The sequence below is a fragment of the Chelonoidis abingdonii genome, chromosome 7 (assembly GCF_003597395.2).
Source record: "Chelonoidis abingdonii isolate Lonesome George chromosome 7, CheloAbing_2.0, whole genome shotgun sequence".
NCBI lineage: Eukaryota > Metazoa > Chordata > Testudines > Testudinidae > Chelonoidis > Chelonoidis abingdonii.
Window position 1 is genome coordinate 53,762,334 of NC_133775.1, and position 20,344 is coordinate 53,782,677.

Sequence of the window (20,344 nt, forward strand, 5' to 3'; positions counted from 1 at the left end):
CTGGTTAAAGCAAATTATTCTGTACATCAATATGCTGATTCATATTTAGCATGTTGCTGTTATCTGTAAATCTCAAATACCAATATACAAATTTTCACCATGTCCACTCAAAGGTAAATTCCATCCCTTTAATTCTACTATCTCATGAGCACTACTTCCTGAAAATGTTCTAAATTTCTAAACACTTCTAAATTATTGTCTCTATTTTCGGCATATTTTTCATCTTGTTTGAATGTAAAATTAACTCTTACCCAACACTTTTAGGGAAAAGTGCTTGCTGACTTCCCCCGCTTCATTGGATGCTATACAGGTGAAACTGCCTGTGTCATCAGTCTCTGTCGTTGAAATGTGGAGAACCATTCCTTGATGACTTATAGTCAGATGGGTTCCAAGGCTCAGGGGTTGTCCATTTTTAAGCCATACCATATTGGGGGTGGGGGTACCATCAGTAAAGCACATCATAGAAGTTGGATTGCCTTTTACTATAGTCACTTCCTCTGTTTCTCCTGCATTGTCCATGTTTGGTGGTACTGCAGAGAAACAGATATGATAATTATGGAATACACTCACACACTAATTCTTAATATAAAATAAATGCCCTGTTAAGCAATTAAATTTTCTAGGTTTCTTACACTCGTGGGGTGTGTTTGTGCATGTGTGTTACAATTAAAGTAGAAATAATGCACCACATTTATTCAAAGAAGAAAAGTCTACAACATGTTATCTGAACAAACGTAAAGAGGGTTTTAAGGTTCAACTCCTCTAACCTTACAAAAATGTTAGCAAAATTTAAAGTTTCCATATAAAGCATTTGCCAAATATCTACTTAGTAAAGTCTTCAATCTTGTGTTGGTAAGAAAATAAATAGAATTCGTCCTCTGAGAGGCAAAATCTCAATGTTCTCAATTATTCAGAGAGTTTTATCAGGGGAAGATTTCTACCCTTCTGCTGTTACACTTAAAAAATTAACTACAAAATGCAACTTTTTTCACTTAATATCACAAAGAAACTTACCATAAACTTGAAGATTATAGTGTTTATTGTCCACTCCAGCTCTGTTAGATGCTACACAAGTGTACACACCAACATCAGACACCTGAGCTCTCACAATTCTGTAAAGAACACAGCTGCAGTTATCTCACCCATGGCTACCATATAGAATACTTTGCTCCACTTTGAATATGACAGAGTATGATTGCAGAGGGCCAAATTGTACCCTGGCTTACACCAATTTCAGCAGAGTTGCATTAGGGTTAACTGAGGGCAGAATTTAGCTCAGATACCTTAGAGAACTGAAAACTCACCTGAGAATCTGTCCAGCTGACAACAACCTGATCTGGGATGAGATAGAGAGAGGAAGCCCATTCTTAAGCCAGTTTATGTGTGGTCGTGGGGTGCCAACAGCAGTACATTCAATGTTTATGGAGGCATCCTGTAGGGCAGTTAGCTTCTCTGCTTCATCTTTATTATTAGCTATTGCTGGTGGAACTAAATTACATAACAGGTGAATAAGAGAGGTGTTAAAATTGGCCGTTCAAAATTATTCCTGTTCTATCTTAGCTCACCTCGTCCTGAACTGCAAGATGTTACAGGTATTGCTATTCTAACCAAAAAAAGAATCTCACATGAAACATACCCACAGGATTCAGCAAGAAAAGAGTGTCCAAACTTGGCAACCAATAGATCTTCTGATATTAGTAACTGTGGGCCACAGCTAACTTACATATACATTTACATCTTTAAAAATCAAGTGCACATTGTAATATTTACTTAGATTAGATTAACAGAAATTGCTTGCGGACTTCACCACAATTGATCACACAGGTACATGGTGCCATATTTTCCCACTAAGAGGTTTTTATTCATTATGAAGGATCACACCTGTTGGCGCTACCCACACAAATTGTCCTGTTGGGCCTGATTCTTCCCAGTCCTGCTCCTGGGGTAGTCATTCACTCCTGTGCCAAATGAGTGTAAAATACTCCCAAAAGCAGAACACTGACACCTATTTTTACAGGTGTAAATGGCGGCACATTGTGCCAGGCAGAGGATGATTAGTCTCACTGTCCTCAGTTGTGACATTAAATCAAGAAGATCTGGTACAAAATTATTTCAGATTATTGTTTGGATTAATTTAAATCTTGAGTAAAACAAAGTTTAAAACTTGCTTCACTTCTGCATTACTCTAATTTTAAGAGGGCATAATTTGACTGAGATCAACAGAGCTAAGATGTGTAAAACTTGAGTAATGAAGTGTTGAATTAGGTCCATACAGTGTCTTTCTCCACAAAAAATAAAAAAATAAAATAAAAAATCATCTTGCGTGGGTTTGTTTTGTTATGGAATATACGATAGGAACTGACTTCTGTTTATCCCAAAATTTATTACTCAGCAATGGTTTCAATCATTTTGATCCTCTGCAGTATGTTATATAGAACACAATATGATATCTACATCAACAAACTACACATGAATATAGATATATAAGATTACCTAGGCAGCCACTTCTTGGCCCTATCATGTGAGAGGTAACAAAGTCAGGCTAATAGGTCAGACTTCAGTCTGTCACATTTAAAAACTCACCATAAACATTCAAGTTGAAAATTCGATCTTCTTCTCCTGCATGATTAGTAGCCACACAAGTGTATTTTCCCACATCAGATTTGAGCACTCCGAAAATTTTTAAGGTGCTGCCATCTGGAGTCACTCTATAAAAAAGGTTGTAGAATACAATGAGTTTGTTTGCCAGGTTGTAAGAACAAGTAAATAAACAGCTAGTATGTACATTTCAATCAAATTGCTTCCCCCACACTTTCCATGGAAATTCACAAAAAGAACAGGAGTACTTGTGGCACCTTAGAGACTAACAAATTTATTTCAGCATGAGCTTTCATGAGCTAGAGCCCACTTCATCAGATGCATAGAATGGAACACACAGACAGGAGATATTTATACATACAGAAAACATGAAAGGGTGGAAGTATGCATATCAACAGGAAGAGTCTAATCAATCGAGATGAGCTATCATCAGCAGGAGAAAAAAAAACGTTTGAAGTGATAATTAAGATGACCCATAGAAGGTTTGAGGAGAACTTAACATAGGGAAATAGATTAAATGAGTGTAATGACCCAACCATTCCCAGTCTCTGTTTAGGCCTGAGTTAATTGTATCTAATTTGCAGTAATTAGATTAGAGTTCAGCAGTCTCTGCTTTGGCGTCGTTTTTTGAAGTTTTTTTTGTGCAAATAATGCCCACTTCAAGTCTGTCACTAAGAGTTGGTTAGGAGAGGTTGAAGTGTTCTCAACTGGTTTTTGAAATGTTGTTGATTCCTGTGCAGTGTTGTGGTGTCCATTTATTTCTTTTGTGTCGAGAACTGGCCGTGGCCAATTGTGACATGGCAGGGGCCATTGTGCTGGCCACATAAGGCATTTATCACGTTGGTAGATGTGCGTGAACGAGCCCTTGATGGCAGCTGATTGTATTAGGTCCTATGATGGGTGTCACTGTGACTTAGATATGATGGACAGACTGGCTCGGGATGTGCAAGGATAGGTCCTGGGTTAGTGTTTATTTGATGGTGTGGCGAGTGCTGGTGAGTATTTGTTATAGGTTGGGGCGTTTCTACTGCTATAAGCGGGATTCGGCTGTCGCCCAAAGATCTGTGAGGTGAGGGAATCAATCTTTAAGGAATTAGTTTGTAGATTTTGGATGATCGCGCTGGAGAGGTTTTGTTGGGGCTGCTATTAGGTGGCATGGCTTAGTGACATGCTGTGTATTTTCGTTGTTTGGGCTGGCCTTTGTCGCCCCTGCATGTACTTTGGCCATACCGGACAGTCTGACAAAACGAATAATGGATACAACTGACTCAAATTCAAACCAATTCAAACCAGTGGGGAGACACTTCACCTCTATCCAACTCAGTGCACTTGAAGGTGGCAATTTTTGCAACAGCAAAAACTTCAAAAACAGACGCACAAGAGAGGATGCTGAACTCGATTTTTAATATGCAAATTAGATACAATTACTCAGTGCCTAACAAGAAGACTGGGATTCATTGGTATGGGTCATTACACTCATTTATCTTATTTCCCTAATGTTAGTCTCAATTCTTCTATGGGATCACTACATTATTCACTATAAACGTTTTTTTTTCTCCTGCTTTGATGGATAAGCTCATCTCACTTTGATTAGAGACTCTTCCTGTGCGTATGCATGCTTCCAGCCCTTTGCATGTTCTCCTGTAATGTTAGAATATCTCCCTGTGTGTCCAGTTCATATTGCCATCCGCAAGAAGTGAGCTGTAGCTCACCGAAAGCTCCGTGCTGCAAATGAATTTGTCTAGGTCCTAAGTGTGCCATGCACAAAGTACGTCCTGTTCTTTTTTGGCGGTACAGACTACACAGCTTGCTCGACTCCTGAAACCTATGGAAATCAGTTATAGTTCGATTACTCTATTTACTAAATTTAGCTCCCAGAGAAATTGTTTTTAAATATCTATTATTATGAAATACATATTTCATCGAACTTCTGGGTTTAAGGATTGCAGGGGTTTTAGCCTCCCATTTAGATCTCAGTTCCATCAATTGCAGTTCAAAATAATGATCCATCATTCTCAGCGGTATTTTTACATACATGTTATATCCTTGGAGAGGCAACAGCTTTTAGGAAGAAATCACTGGAGACACAGAGAGCTGTAAACCTTGGAGCAGCCATTTATTGCTACACACAGAACTAACCAACAGCCAGCCAAACAGGCTGGGCTATCCCCTAATAATCTGACTCAACTGCCATATCAACACAAGATTCTATTACCACGACAACCAAATACACAACAATACAGCTCCCACCTCTTAAACCTCATCTGACAGCAACAACTATTTAAATGAGAAACTTAGGGATATTATGTGCCAATCTCTGAAATACTTAAAACACAGAATCATGGAAGATTAGGGTTGGAAGAGACCTCAGGAGGTCATCTAGTCCAACCCCCTGCTCAAAGCAGGACCAATCCCAACTAAACTGAAATAAAAATAAAAAATGTAAAAATAAAAATAAAAACGTTGAGTAAGATATCATGTCACTTTCCCAGATTTGTGTATCTAGTTGTATAGGCTGTTGGGGGTACTCTAAGTTGTGCCTCTAGAGTGGACCTGGTATCCCCACAATTGCAAAGACATAAAGATGGCTTACAAGCAACATTTGTGTCCTCCTTCACCCTGAGCTGTATCAGCACCAAACAGCTTGTCCTAAGGATCTGGTACATTCTCTCACAAATCATGTATTTATTAGATCTACCTTGTGTATAACCACTTATTCTGAAGTAGGCAGAAGAGAGGGTAAACAACATCTGTAACATCATTTGGTTAGCTAGATATATTATGTAAAACAAAACAGATGAGCAATAAATCTACATAATTAACAAAATATCCTAGAATTAGAGAAATTAAGGACAGAAAAGACCAATGTCACTTACTAAAGTTAGATTATTCAGGCTCATAGTTTTATAATTCTTCTGCCTATGCCTTGCAGAGGTTGCAGACTGAGAGAACACAGGATTTTATTTTTACTCGCCTTATTCTTTGTGATTCATTGCTGGTAACTGGGTTTCCATCTTTAAGCCACTGAATAGCAGGTCTGGGAATTCCTTTAGCTTTGCAGACAAGTTGGATACTTTCCCCAAGGAGGACGCTGACTTCACTTGGCATTTCAGATCCAACAATATTTGGAGGAACTTTTGGGAGAGGGGGTGAAATTCTAATCAGTTAGTTAAATGAGGGTAAACCAGAAGTAACTCCATTATTTCAATGGAGTTTCTCCCATTAGATCAAATTAATAGGGAATGTGTATATTCCTCCTGATGGGATGTTTACAAAGGTGACTAGAAAAATCAACTTTAACCATTTCATAATCCTTCCAGTGTGTACAGTAACCTGTTCGTGTTCAGCAGATTGCTAATAATAGATAATGCTACCTTTAGCATCTACTATAGCAATGCAAATAAAATCTATTGGATACCCTGATGCAGCGAACACTTAAGCACATACTTAACTCTAAACATGTGAGTAGCTCCAATGAAGTCCACAGGATTATTCACACACTGAAAGTTAAGCACATGTTCAAATGCTTTGCATCCCTAGTGATGCAGTGACACATTACTCAGCCCTAACCATTATTCCATTACTCCACTGATTTTTTTTTCATAAAGATGATGTGTCACAGTTTTCCTTTATAACCTCCTTTTGGCATCAAACATCATCTAACAAAAGAGCCATAGCATACTACTGCTCTTGAAACCCTTTTGGGCTCCACAATGTTCTACTCACACTGAGATTCGTGTAGCATTAGTGTCCAGTGTGATGGAGCCAGTTGCTGTGATCAGCAACGACCACATGGAAACAGTGCAATATAGCAAATAAACCTATTATTTTCAAACTGCAGTGTAATTAGATGTAAAGAATATTCTTTTGCATGCCAATTTCTGAATAACATTGTAGCAAGGTTTTGTTATCCTTATTTTTTGCTATTGGTTCCCTGATAGAAATGATGGTACTGATGTTTCGCTCTGCTATACCAGTTTTATATAGCTAAATCATCTTCATTGTCTTCAGTGGACTTAACACCAGTTTTATGCCAGTGTAAGTGGCCGGTAAGTATGATTCTGTTTAGTGCATACACATACTGTACCTTGAATGGAAAGGATGTAACTCTTCTGCGCTTTTCCTTCTACATTTGAAGCTATGCAAGTGTAGTTTCCACTATCTGAAATCTGAGAGCGGGCAATCTGCAGCTTGCTTCCTCCAGACAAAATATGTATTTCAAGTGAGTCAGAGTTTTCTAAAAACACACAGATAAGAAAGAGTTGATAGTATTAGAACTAGTCAGAAACAGCAAACACATTTTGTGAAAAAAATTCATCAACAGATCAAAAATTTAAAAAGATTTTATCCCGCTCTAGTTCATATAAGGGGTAGTTAATATGGGGAGAGAGGGAGGAGAAACAAAAGAATAGACCCTGAAAACACCACAGGAAAGACACAATATGATCTATTATAGGAAAGAAAACGGGGGCGGGGGGTGAAACTGGGAAGGAAAAACATTACCTATATGCTTCCCATTCTTTAGCCATATTAGTGTTGGTGGAGGAATTCCAGTAGCATCACATGCAAAAGTGACAGGATTACTGATCGTTTCATTGATCCAGTCTTGTTCAGGGCCTTCTATACTTGGTGGAACTATTAAATAGAACAGCAGCTGCATAAATACCTTAGTTACCAAATTCCTTAGCAAACTAACTTTGGTTCAGTTTTACTGTAGACAATGTGGTATATGCTCACCATAAACATTAAGATGGAAATTTTTGTCATCTCGCCCTGCAATGTTTATAGCTTTACACACATACTGGCCAGTGTCAGACACCTAAAATGGAAAAAGAATTCTTATGTACTGGGTCAATTTTCCTGAAGATGATAACAGACCTTTTAACACTAGAATCCCCTGGTGGTCATGGATCTGCTATAGTTAGACTTAAAAAAGGCTATGCCATTTGTAATCGGAACTTGATTCAAAGCCCATTGAATTTAACAGAAAGACTCCCATTGACTTCAATGGTCATTGGGTCAGACCTATAAAGAGCAAAAATAACTGGTCAACAATAATGACAAAGTGTGCGTTAGACTAATTTAGTATACCTCGGCACTCTTGATTTGTAGCATTTGTCCATCTGCTAGGATCTCTGTGTTTGCAGACTCCGTGATCATGCGTCCATTCTTGTACCATGTGATAACAGGTGGTGGGACTGCATTGGACTCACACTCTAAGGTCACTGGGATTCCCACTTTCACAGTCACCACTGCAAGAGATGCTCCACTCTGGTCTTTAATATTTGGGGGGACTGGGGAAAAAGTTAAAAGGAATATTTTCTTCCTTGTTTTATGAGGAGGGGAAAAATCAACCTAAGAAAAATGGAAGATGTCCTCATTTCATAGTAATAAATATTATTTAATATGATAGTGAAAAACAAACCATAAACAGTAAGGAAACTCTTTTTCTTGCTTTCTCCAGCTTGGTTTCTGGCTATACAAATGTATTCACCACCATCTGAGACTCTGGCTCGAGGAATTTGCAGAGTCCGACCACCTAAAGTGATCCAAAGAGAGAAGGTGAGTTAAAATGACTTCTAGATTTATTCTGTGGTTATTGTATTAATCTGAAATGAAATTTTGCAATAACGTTTTCTACCAACTGCAATTTAGGCACTAGATTAGCATAAGATTCTAAAGAGCAGCACTGCTCTTGCTGACTAGCGCTGCCTAACCCTTAGAGAAATTTCCTTAGTGAATTACAATTTTGGGGTGAAATTCTTGGCTGGTGTAAATATGTGAAACACCACCAATGGAGCTTTCACCATAGAATTTGGCCCATTAATACTCTTCTTCACCCTCTTTTCCTTCGCAGCTACTTCCTCCCTCCTAACACAATCATGGCCTTTCCACTTAGCTCCCCAACAAGCCCCTCCTTCCTTTACTGCTTTCACGTGACTTCCCCCGTTTCTGGACTAGCTCCATCCAGATATCTGCCAGTAGGCCACAGGCCTGCATCCCAGCTGCCGGTAAGCAAGTTCCATGTCAGTTATTTCCCATACACCTACAAACATCCACCCCTGCTAATCCATCTCCAGCATGTCAAGTCAGAACCCATAGCAGGGAATTGGATTGCATTAGGATCTCGAGTTTTCAGCATTAGAAGTGGAGGGTTGGGTGTAGGTCAGGGTGGTTTTCTGACATGATTCCTGTGACAAATAAGGCAACTTCCTATAATATCCTTGAAAACCCTTACTATATTAAGCTTACGTGTTATTGTGGGCCAGAATTGCATGTAAGATCTCCAGGGGGGAAATGTGACAGATGTGAGACCTGGGAGTTGAGCAGACTATACTGAAAATGTGCCAGACATGTATGGACTTTTGGCTAGGGAAGTTAATGCAAAATTCCTCAACTGCAGTTATGTAAAAACATACTTTTGAAGCTACCTCTGAGGAAAGGGTCATTGTCTGCTGGTTACCAGTTACAGAAGATCAAGATCAAAGGTCCAAGTTGTATAAAGATATGGCTGACTTGCCCAACCTTGGTTTGGGTTCGAGATCAAAGACAGATGAACTTGTAACCACCGGAGCCCTAAGCTGGAGTTGAGGGTAACCTCACATAAGCTTTTTAGCATTCATGCAGAGTATTTTATTGTTTTAATATTTTTCTCTGTAATGCTTTTACTTTAAGAAAAAGCATGCTTGCTTAAAGAAGTTGTTTGGTAACTTATAGCTGCAGGAAATACACTGGTCATAGCCCTCGGAGAGGCGTTGTCCTTTTAAGCAGTCTGGCTTGCTGGGGATATCACAGCATAAGGCAAGGAGCTGTGCAGCCTTAAATTCCCCAGTCAGGAGGGAGTGAGACATGGGTCTCTTCCCAAGAGAGGTGACAAGTGGGAGCCAGAAGCATAAAGCGGGTGCCCTTGGTGGACTACAGATGTAGTTACATGTGTAGTTACCCTGAAACTGTAACAATTCCTACTCCACTTACTCCCTGATAGATGCTCACAGCCCTTATCGCCTAAGGTCCCTGCAGTACCTTTGTCCTAGAAACCCTTAGGAAATAATGAATTCCCCCTGGGAATTAGCAAGGTTCTTAAGGGTTGAGTTGAGAGGCCAACTCCCACTGAAGTCAGTGATAGGGTGGTGGTTTTTTTGCAGTCTAGACAAATGGGATTTAGATTGGATCCTTATTTGATAAAGTGACTGTCTCAATCAATCACCGTTCCTTTGAAATAGTCTGTGCTATATGAGCTGTCCAACAGTCTGAACCACAACACCACAAACGGTTGTTTGTTCCAATCCTTCCAGCCTGATTGTTTCTTTTAATAGTGACCCCATTCAAAAGCAAAAAGAGATTCTAAAATATTTTAACTATAAGAGGCCAGATTTATTACTTGTATAACTCCACTTAATGGAGCTACACCCAGAGTAAAGTTGGCTCTACATATTTTGCTGTCATATTTATCTACAGAAAAGGAAAGGACGAGACCCCAGAGTTTACAGAAACAGCAGCGATTCCTCACCAGGCACAATGAGAGCATTAGCATTCAAGCTGATAGGTTTTCCATTTTTGAGCCAGCTGAGATCAGGAGGTGGGAAGCCAGTAACCTCACAGGTCAAGGAGACGAAATTATTCACCACCACAGTCAAATTCTCAAAATTAGTACCCACAACACTTGGAGGAACTGCAGAAAGAAACACAGTAATAGAACATACTTCAGTGTCAGCAAACAATACTCCCAAAGACCCTTAATTACTAAAACAAAAGCTGAGTTGCTGAGTGCTGCCAAATGGCTGAGTTAAAAACATCTCTCACATCCCATGCACTGATCCTGTGATTAAACACTGTGATTAAAGCCAACCCTGCTCTCATCTCCTTTTCTACAATTCCTTAAAGCCTTACCAATGCACCCACAGTTTCTTCCCTGTATGGAGACATGGCAGCGATGACCTAGCCTGTGCTGAAAGGGGGAGTGAGTAATTCCAGATTCAGGAATTTTAAAGCAAATCATTTCTCAGGACATTTCCTTTGTAATAACTAAATTGGAGATTACCATGTCAGGGTGAACAGGAGGACCATATATCTTTTTGCTGATTTTGTATTTTTATTCCTGTTTTTTCGGCAATATTTTCATTACTGAGAAACCCCAAAAAGAATCTTTCAGAATAGGGTTTTTTCCCTCCCTTCATGTCCAGACAGGTCTGATTTATAACTGGTTAGCTGTGCAGTTTAAGATACTGCTATGTGTGTGGAGGCGCTTCCCACTCACAAATTAATTTAAAGATAAAATAGTTCAAAATTTGGTCCTACTCTGCATTTTCACTTTAAAACAAAATATTTGTAAATATATTCCTCTCATTGAGATCTGAATTCAGGATTCCATGTTTCTTCTGCAGCGCTGATACCACCAACTCTGAAAGAAATGCAGGAGAGAGTTACTGGCTTTCTTTTCGGTAGTACAGCCATTGCGGGGAACACGGATTCCTGATCTTAGAACATGGCAAAAGAATGTGATCAAATGTTCTAGGTCATATCCGCCAATTACTCTCCAGCTGTTGTGTCAGTGCAGTGACACAAAGCAGTGGTCATTAAGTCAGGTTTATGGATGTTTTGTGGCATGAAGAGGCATAGAGCAACGAGAGTCAACTAGTGAATGTAGTTTATAGTTTTAAAATTTAAATATGCGGGTCCTGTGTGATCAATACATTTGTTCAACATGAGTATAAAATTCTACCATTAGTGTAAGTGGAGAATTCCATGTACACCATGTGTACATTGTTGTTATCCACAGAAATTTGAAAGCCTTGAAGTTCAGAGATCAACTTTACAAACAAATGTTTGAAAATCAGGATAGCAGAAGAACACTGTAGTTTAAAAACAAAACGTGAACATCAGAAAGTCCAGAAATACTCTGTTAAAGTTCCAACAGCAGTCTTGGGATGTGATCCCAATGGAAAGTCTGCCATTGACTTCAACTACCTTTGGTTCACGTCCTTAACTGTGCCTTGAGGTAGAAGAAACCCACTAATTGCCACATGAAAGAAATTTAAATCCTTCCTGAAACATATATGGATTAGATTAGAATAGGCTTTTTTTGTACTATACAACTGAAATTCCCATGCCCTTTACAGGAGAATAATGGGCTGATCTTGTGAAGGCATATAGATTATAGAGGTCTGTGATTGTATTCAGGGAAGACGTAGATAAAGGTGATATGTCTTATATGATGTTTTGAACAGAGTGGGTTATCGAACTGATAAGGGGTTCTGTATGGATTATATGCAGAAGGTTATGTTATATGCTGAGATCTCTGAACCATACCACGATGGAAAGCGTGGGTGAAGTCTCCAGTGTCTACTTGGTAGGTTTACAAGGTCATAACCCAGTATGAAGTTTTCTGTGAGATAGTGTATAAGGTAGGTCTTCAGCCCACAGCTGAAAGTTAGGAGGAGGAATGGACATGGGTCAGAAATCAAGGGGTAGATTCAAAGTTAGTTCTGAAATCTTAACTGAATAAGTCCTTTTTGCAGCTTTGAGTTTTTAAAAATAGAAAATGTTCTAATTTCCTGACCGCATTTACATTTGTTTCATACTCGTGAATCTGAAAATCCCATCCTTCCAACTTCATTTTATTCCAACAATATCACTCTACTGTTATTTTAAATGGGATTATGAATACTGTAACTCTATTTCAGCAAAATATTTATCCTTGGAATTCTGGGAGGGTTTTAAAGAGAAGAAAAGTAAATTTCTAAGACATTTCTATTCCTGATTATTTTTAAACATTATTTTTCATTTAATTAAAATGTTAACTTTCAAAATTAATTTTCTTGAAAAATGTTATTTAATAAAAGAATCACAAAACATGTTATTACCCTATATCCTTGCAAATAAAAAAATCCCTCTAATTCAAACATGACAGTCAATAAAAAGGCATTGCCATGCACATAAGACAATAAAGATTTTTACATTGGTGCAATTGGCTTCATTACAGCGGTCCCATTCATGGCCTAGTGCAGGGGTCGGCAACCTGTGGCATGTGAGCCAATTTTTGATGGCACGCAGCTGCGGGCTGAGCGGCTCAGTCCGCAGCCGCTCTAGGGTTCCGGCTGCTGCTCCATTGCCAGCCGGGGTCCTGGCAGCCAGCCCCACTCAGTGCCATCTGCTGGCCTGGGGACCCCCAGGGAACCCCAGGCTGGCAATGGGCTGAGCAGGCCGGTGGCTGAGACCCCGGCTGGCAGGAGCTAGGAGCCAGAACCCCAGAGTGGCGGCGGCCTGAGCTGCTCAACCCGCTGCCGGCCTGGGGTTCCATTCACTCAGTTGGTGGCAGGCTGAGCAGGGCCAGCGGTGGGCTGCATGGCTCAGTCTGCTGCCAGTCTGGGGTGCTGGCAGCACTCAGCGGGGTGTCGGCAGCATTCAGCCTGCTGCTGGTCTGGGTTTCTGTCTGCCGGCCCCACTCAGCCTCTTGTCAGCCTGGGTGAGCAGAACCCCAGGCTTGTAGTGGGCTGAGGGGGGCCGGCAGCTGGGATTCTAGCTGGCAGGAGCTGGCGGATGGAACCCTAGACCAGCAGCGGGCTGATCGGCTCAGCCTGCTGCCGGTCTGGGGTCCAGCCACTGGCCCCACTCAGCCCAGACCGGCAACAGGCTGAGTGGGGTCTGGGACCCTTGTCTGGGGTTCCTGCCACCAGCCCCACTCAGCCCGCTGCAAGTCTAGGGTCCAGCTGTTGGCACTGCTCAACCCGCTGCTGGTCTGGGGTTCCATTCACTCAGGTGGCAGTGAGCTGAGCGGGGCCGGTGGCTGGGACCTGAGACCAGCAGCAGGCTGAGCGGCTCAGTCTGAGGTCCCAGCTGCTGGCACCACTCAGCCCGCTGCTGGTCTGGGGTTCCGTCCACCAGCTTCTGCCAGCCGAGATCCCAGCCACCAGCCCCCCTCAGCCTGCTACCAGCCTGGGGTTCTGTTCATCCAGGCTGGCAGGAAGCTGAGCAGGGCTGGCAGCTGGGACCCCAACTGGCAAGGGGCCAGCAGCTGGAACCCTAGACTTCAGCGGACTGAGTGCTGCCGGCACCCCAGACTGGCAGCGGACTGAGCCACTCAGCCCACCACAGGCCCGCTCGGCCCGCTGCCGACTGAGTGAATGGAACCCCAGACCGGCAGCGGGCTGAGCGGGGCTGGTGGCTGGAACCCCAGGCAAGGATCACATTAAATGGATAAGATCTGCATTTTAATTTTGTTTTAAATGAAGCTTCTTAAATATTTTAAAAACCTCATTTACTTTAAATACAACAATAGTTTACTTCTATAACATAGACATAGAAAGAGACTTCTACAAACGTTAAAATATATTACTGGCACGTGAATCCTTAAATTAAGTGAACTTGGCACACCACTTCTGAAAGGTTGCTGACCTCTGGCCTAGTGCATCACTCCAGAAGCTTTATTTGAGGGCGTAGGTTGGATTTAAATACTGCAGAGACATTGTGAAGGTCCTCTGCACAGGAGTATATATATAGAAATATATGTGGTAGCAGTGAGCTGGCTCCACAGAGTATCAGCAATACTAAGTACTCCATTCAGCAAGGTACTTATGTATGCGCCTATCATTCCGCACATGAGTAATCTCATTGACCTTAAGAGCGCTAACTAAATGCTGGAAGTGAGGCACATGCTTAAGTACATTGCTGAAATGAGTGAGTTTAAACTAATACAGAATTTGCAGACTGTTTACTTGCAACTGAAATATGAGCCACATGAACAGTAATGCAGCATTAATTTCCTTTATTTCAAAAGGGAACATCAGCATTTTAGGAAATAATAATCTTACCATGAACATTAAGGTTAAAATACTTTTTGGCACTTCCGGCTATGTTCTCCACAACACACACATACCTGCCGGTATCTGTTATTTGGGAATTTAGGATCTAAAAAAGAAAACAGGCTTCAGTAGAACTAATACAAGGTCATTTACACTTAAAACTGCAAGATATGTATTGCTGATGTATTAGTGTTATTAGAGGGATAACAATAACCAGTGTCATGGACAGGTCAGCCTAGGGAAGTATGCACTCCTGCTACCCAACAGTACCTGCTCTGCCAACCTGCGTTTTTCAGTCACCGGGAAAGTCAGCATCTTTCACATTTATTTTTAATTTTGTAGTAATTTAATGAAATCCTCTTAAACGAGTTAAAAATAAAGACCTGATTCTCCACACCATTTTAATGCCTGTGTAAAGAACAGAGCTGAGACTCAGGCCTAACTTTTTTACTATTCTACCAACACATTCCACTTTTACCTGTAACATCCTTCCACTGGATAAAGACCTGTGTTGGTCATCTTCTGCTAGGAGCTGGCCATCCTTTTGCCAAGTTATGCTTGGAGCAGGGCTGCCAGTTGCCACACATTCCATCACTGTGGTCTTGTTCACAAGCACAGTGACCTCTTCAGGCAGATCAACATCAGCTCCGTTAATGGATGGTGGCACTACATAGCATGCAAAGCGGAACAAGGAGATTGCTATATAATACCATATAAGCAGTGATTTCTTTGTGAAATTGCCAGAGGGATAGAGCCACACATAGATCTTGAATTTGCAGGTTAAAGTAAAGAGAACTTCACAGTTAATTAGAGAATAATAATAAAATCCCAAGGAAAAATACAGCACCAGATCCTCAGGTGGCATAAAGCAGCATAGCTCCAGGGACTGCAATGGAGTTACAGCTATTTATACCAGCCAGGGATCTGGTTCAGAATGGAGAAAAGGGGAAAATTAATTTTCCTGCTGGGAAGTTGAGTTTTTAGAGCTATGACAAAGGAGGATTTCCAAGGCATTCTCCTCATCCTATTAATAAATCACTGGTTCTAGCCGTTTTGGAGTTGGAAAAAAAACTGAGTACACTCAAAGCCAAGGCAAGAAGCACAAAGATTTCCTAGAGTATGTCTCTGACTGGATCATACAAGACTTGGACTTTGAAGGCATCCAAGCCAACTTATGGAACATTCCTATAGGCTGTTAGGAGTAACTCCAATACAATTATATAGAAATTATCTAAAAATCTATAGCATTAACAGAGAACAATGCCAATGATATAGAATTCTATAGCAGGGATATATATATTTTATTACCTTTTATATGATCTTACTGAGCTATTCTATATAATGTAATCATTCTCTATTAATTTCAGCAGGACTTTTCCTGGTCTTTGCCATAAAAAGTGAATTTAGAATTTTTAAAAATAGAAAATAATGCAAGATTAGCTCACATTGCACATGGACATCATATTGAATGGAATCTTCTCCAGCTTCGTTTACAGCCACACATGTATATCTCCCAGCATCTTCTGCTTGGGCCCGTGGAATCTGTAACACTCTGCCTCCTGGATGGAAAACACATTCAAGATTTAGATCTAAAATCAAGTGATTTCCATCACTCAAACATACCACATTCCTCTGGAGACCTGAGTCAATGGTGTCATGCATAACTAGTGGCAAAGGGCTGGGTATGTAATTTTCTCCCCATTGGTTTGTCTTGAATGATCTCTTTCAGTTCTGGACTAACTAAAGCTTTTTGTTTCATAGTTGCTTTCTCTACATCCAGCTTGGTTTTAGTTGGAGGTTCATAATAAAATGTTGGCAAAGAATTAATTCCATTGGAAGGAATCTACATTCTTTGGAGACATATCAGCAACAGAGTTGTTGATCAATCTAGAAGTGAAACTTTCCACAGCGAGCTAATAGAAAACTTTGTCATTGACTCCATTAGAGAAAGTATATCAAACTCTAGAATATTTGCTGTTTGGTAAACTATGCATGACTGGAAATTTTCACTCTCAGTGCTCAGTTATATGTGGTTTTACTCTTTGATTTTCTTCTTTATTTAAAACCCTTAACAAATTGGTGCAATTCCCTCGCTGCTCAGAGGAGAGAACAAATGTTGGAAATAATACAGATCCAGACTGCGGCTGGCTTCTGAACAAACAAGCAGAGATGAGGAGGGCACAAGGAGCCTTCCCACCTATATGCTGTACCCTCTGCACAGAATCCAGATAAAACTGCTGTCCAAAGTGCAGGAAGTACTCCGTACAAGTGCTCCCTGGAGTATGAGCTTCTCCAAAGGGATGGGTAGCAGGAGGCCATGGGCCTGATCCCAATCTGTCTACATGAGGCAGGGGAGCTGATTAGCTAGACAAGGAAGTGCATTCTGAATCCTCTAAAGCAAAGTGTGCTCTGAGGAGCTCTGGGACACATTGTATCACTCAGACAAAATCCCTTTTGGAGCTTCTCTGGGATGATGTGTTTCTGCACAGCCCCTTACTCAAGGCTGTATCTAAAGGGCACAATCAAGCCCACAGAATGTGAACAAATCACCTATTTGCAGGGTTCCACAGGGACTGTTCCATTTTAGTGTTTCCATGGCTTTCACCGTCCATGGAGAAATGTTACTACTCCAAATGTGATTGTTTTGTTAAAGTGAAATGCAGAAGGAAATGTAACAACAACAGTGGATTGTAGGTGTTGTTCAATGTTTCTGTTGCATATTCACCTACATCTGTCAATCAGCATGTAATAGCTGAATGTCCATATTCACGATCTGTTAAGGGCAAAAGCATATATAAAGTCTGAGCACTGGGAGTGAAAATTTCCAGTCAAGAAAAAATGGATTGAGAAGGATGCACATCCAAAATTAATTATTACTAAACTGAGTACTTTGAAGACAAAAACGCAATTGCCATATAAGTGCTAAGTATTATCATTATTTATTAAGCTCATCAGGTGATATGTTAAAATACCCACCTGGTAATATCAGTATTTTATCACTGGAGCTCAGAGGGTAGCCATCTTTATACCATGTGAGAACAGGAGGGGGCACAGCATTGGTCTCACAATACAGAGAAAGAGGATTGTTGACAATCACATCTTTGGTTTCTCCACCTCTGCCTGTATCTACTGTGTAACCAACTTCCCATGCTCTAGGAGGTTTTTGGAACCTAGGAGGAACTAAATTCAGAGAGAAAGAAGAGGTTAGAGTTAGGATTTTATAGCAGAAATCCATATTTGGACAACCTAGTAACAAAAAAATACTGGAGTGAAATAGCATCTTTAAGCTACACAGCAAATAAGCATTCTAAATTAGATCCCATAACATCAGCCATGTACTCCATGCACGAAAATCCCAAGGCCCAGCAGCGGTGTGAACGTGGTCATGCAAACAGTTTAAGCACTACTGATTAATGTACTGGGCACTTCCTGTATGTTAATGATTGACTAAATAGGAAGAACTGATTTAAAAAGAAAAGCCAGGAGAGGACATTACTCCAAGTTAACTCAAAGCTGTTTGGGACAAGTATTGTGTTTATCCAAGATTTTCATAAGTGACTAGTGATTCTGGATGTCCACCTGAGACATCTTAAAGGCACCTGATTTTTTAAGAAAAATAAATGTTAGAAGTGCCTTATTGTTTTACCCATCATCACTGCTCTTACAGCTAGTGGGCAAATTAATAGGTTTTCTTTTTCCTGCCACCTTTGTTCAGGCAAAACTTCTTGTGAAATAAAATTTGGTGAACTATTACACAAGAAATCAACCTAACTGCCAGAGCATAGGCTAGCACGCAGGCATGGGAATGAGGAGAGCTCATATCTAGACGTAGATCTGCCAACCACTAGCTGTGTGACCTTAGGTAAGTCACTTAACTATCAGTGCTCATCTTTCCCCTCTGTAAATGGAAATATTTGACACTTTCCTTTCTTTGTAAATAGATTTTAGATTTATAGATGAAAAGTGCCAAGTATGTTTTCTCTCCCTCATGCTAAAAAAGTTATAAAAACATTTTTTAAATGAGTTTTTGGAGCTATCTTTTTTGTGTATGCATACAGGGCTTAGCACAATGGGGCTGCAGGCTGGGGCCATTAGTGCTACTGGGTGCTGTAGGGAGAAACTTAATATTGATGCAAAAATGATATTAATAAAATGATTGTAAATCTTTTAGATTGTTACAAATTTGTTTGCACCTTTACTGAATAGAAAATGTAACTACAAGAATGTCATAGCCAGGACAATGCTTGGGAATATAACAATACATATGTTTAGTTGGTTATGTTACAAAGCACTTAATCTAATCAAAGAAATACCAGAAGGTATCCACACCTGTCTCCCAAGGACAAGCAAACCTCAAGAAGAGAAACCACTTAAAATATTCATTCTAAAAAGGAATAGGGGGTGTGTTATCAGAGTCATAAATCTAGGTTGTAAAGTAACCATACCAATGCCTTTTCTTTTCAAAGGAAAAACTTTGTTTGTGTTTTTGAAACTCCGGGAAAAAACATGTGTAGCTGGAAATGTTTTACACTTTTGTTTATTTCTTAAATGTTGAAATGAAACACCTTTGTGAAAGCCCTGCTTGCAAATACATTAGCTAAATGCAAAGCTCCAAATATAACTCCTAAAGTCATTGCTATGTAAATAGTAAAATGCTTTATGTACAACCTGAAATCTAATGACCTTGCTAAACTGACTACTACTACTAAGCCACTTAAGTATAGAATATTTACATTAACGGGGAATTAAATAATTACTGGCAATGCACAAGCAAATCCTCATTGAACTCAGGAAGACAAAAACATTATAGTTACAAAAATCTTCAATGTAGAACCAACAACTTAAGCTAAAGACTTCCTAAGAATAATTGAAATTTAAAAGACTGTTTTGAGAACTGAAAACCTTGATATAAAGAACAGGAGCATTGGTGGACTTGTTGAAAACAGAATTTCTTTTCTGTCAAACTCTAATAAAAATGAAAGAGAATAGACTGAATAAAAGGAAAGAGTTAATGTCTGAAGCTGTCTGGCTACAAGAAGAACAAAGGCAATTAAAGAAATATTACAAAAAGAAATGCTATGGTTCTGGAGCTGGTTTTGTTCAACATCTTATTTAATGATCTGGATGCTGGGATGGATTGTACCCTCAGCAAGTTCACGGATGACACTAAGCTGGGGGGAGAAGTAGCTCTGCTGGAGGGGAGGGATAGGGTCCAGAGTGACCTAGACAAACTGGAGGATTGGGGCAAAAGAAATCTGATGAGGTTCAACAAGGACAAGTGCAGAGTCCTGCACTTAGGATGGAAAAATCCCATGCACCTCTACAGGCTGGAGACTGACTAACTAAGCAGCAGTTCTGCAGAAAAGGGCCTGGGGATGACAGTGGATGAGAAACTGGATATATGAGTCAGCAGCATACCCTTGTTGCCAAGAAGGCTAATGGCATATTGGGCTTCATTGTAGGAGCATTGCCAGCAGATCGAGAGAAGTGATTATTCCCCTCTATTCGGCACTGGTGAGACCACATCTGGAGTACTGCATCCAGTTTTGGTGCCCCCACTACAGAATGGATGTGGACAGATTGGAGAGAGTCCAGAGGAGGGCAACAAAAGTGATCGGGGGCAGGGGGACATGACTTACGATGAGAGGCTGAGGGAACTGGGCTTGTTTAGTCTGCAGAAGAGAAGAGTGGGGTGGGATTTGATAGCAGCCTTCAACTACCTGAAGGGAGATTCCAAAGAGGATGGAGCTTGCTGTTCTCAGTGGTGGCAGAACAAGGAGCAATGGTCTCAAGTTGCAGTGGGGGAGGTCTAGGTTGGATACTAGGAAACACTGTTTCACTAGGAGCGTGGTGAAGCACTGGAATGGGGTTACGTAGAGAGGTCATGGAATCTCCACCTTTAGAGGTTTTTGACAAAGCCCTGGCTGGGACGATTTAGTTGATGT

General features: G+C 40.5%; 1 protein-coding gene across 1 annotated transcript in view; it reads right to left on the bottom strand.

The window, feature by feature from the left end:
* The window catches only part of HMCN1 (hemicentin 1), a 342,169-nt gene that overhangs the window by 70,158 nt on the left and 251,667 nt on the right, over positions 1 to 20,344 (bottom strand). The window contains exons 54-68 of the mRNA XM_032783448.2: positions 17,376 to 17,579; positions 15,845 to 15,958; positions 14,878 to 15,065; positions 14,409 to 14,505; positions 10,109 to 10,270; positions 8,024 to 8,137; positions 7,690 to 7,892; positions 7,336 to 7,417; positions 7,102 to 7,233; positions 6,686 to 6,835; positions 5,573 to 5,732; positions 2,584 to 2,708; positions 1,305 to 1,488; positions 1,015 to 1,112; positions 252 to 530 (exon numbers count right to left, since the gene is read on the bottom strand). Coding sequence (XP_032639339.1) covers positions 252 to 530; positions 1,015 to 1,112; positions 1,305 to 1,488; positions 2,584 to 2,708; positions 5,573 to 5,732; positions 6,686 to 6,835; positions 7,102 to 7,233; positions 7,336 to 7,417; positions 7,690 to 7,892; positions 8,024 to 8,137; positions 10,109 to 10,270; positions 14,409 to 14,505; positions 14,878 to 15,065; positions 15,845 to 15,958; positions 17,376 to 17,579 — 2,292 coding nt within the window. The remainder of the gene's footprint in view (positions 1 to 251; positions 531 to 1,014; positions 1,113 to 1,304; positions 1,489 to 2,583; positions 2,709 to 5,572; positions 5,733 to 6,685; positions 6,836 to 7,101; positions 7,234 to 7,335; positions 7,418 to 7,689; positions 7,893 to 8,023; positions 8,138 to 10,108; positions 10,271 to 14,408; positions 14,506 to 14,877; positions 15,066 to 15,844; positions 15,959 to 17,375; positions 17,580 to 20,344) is intronic.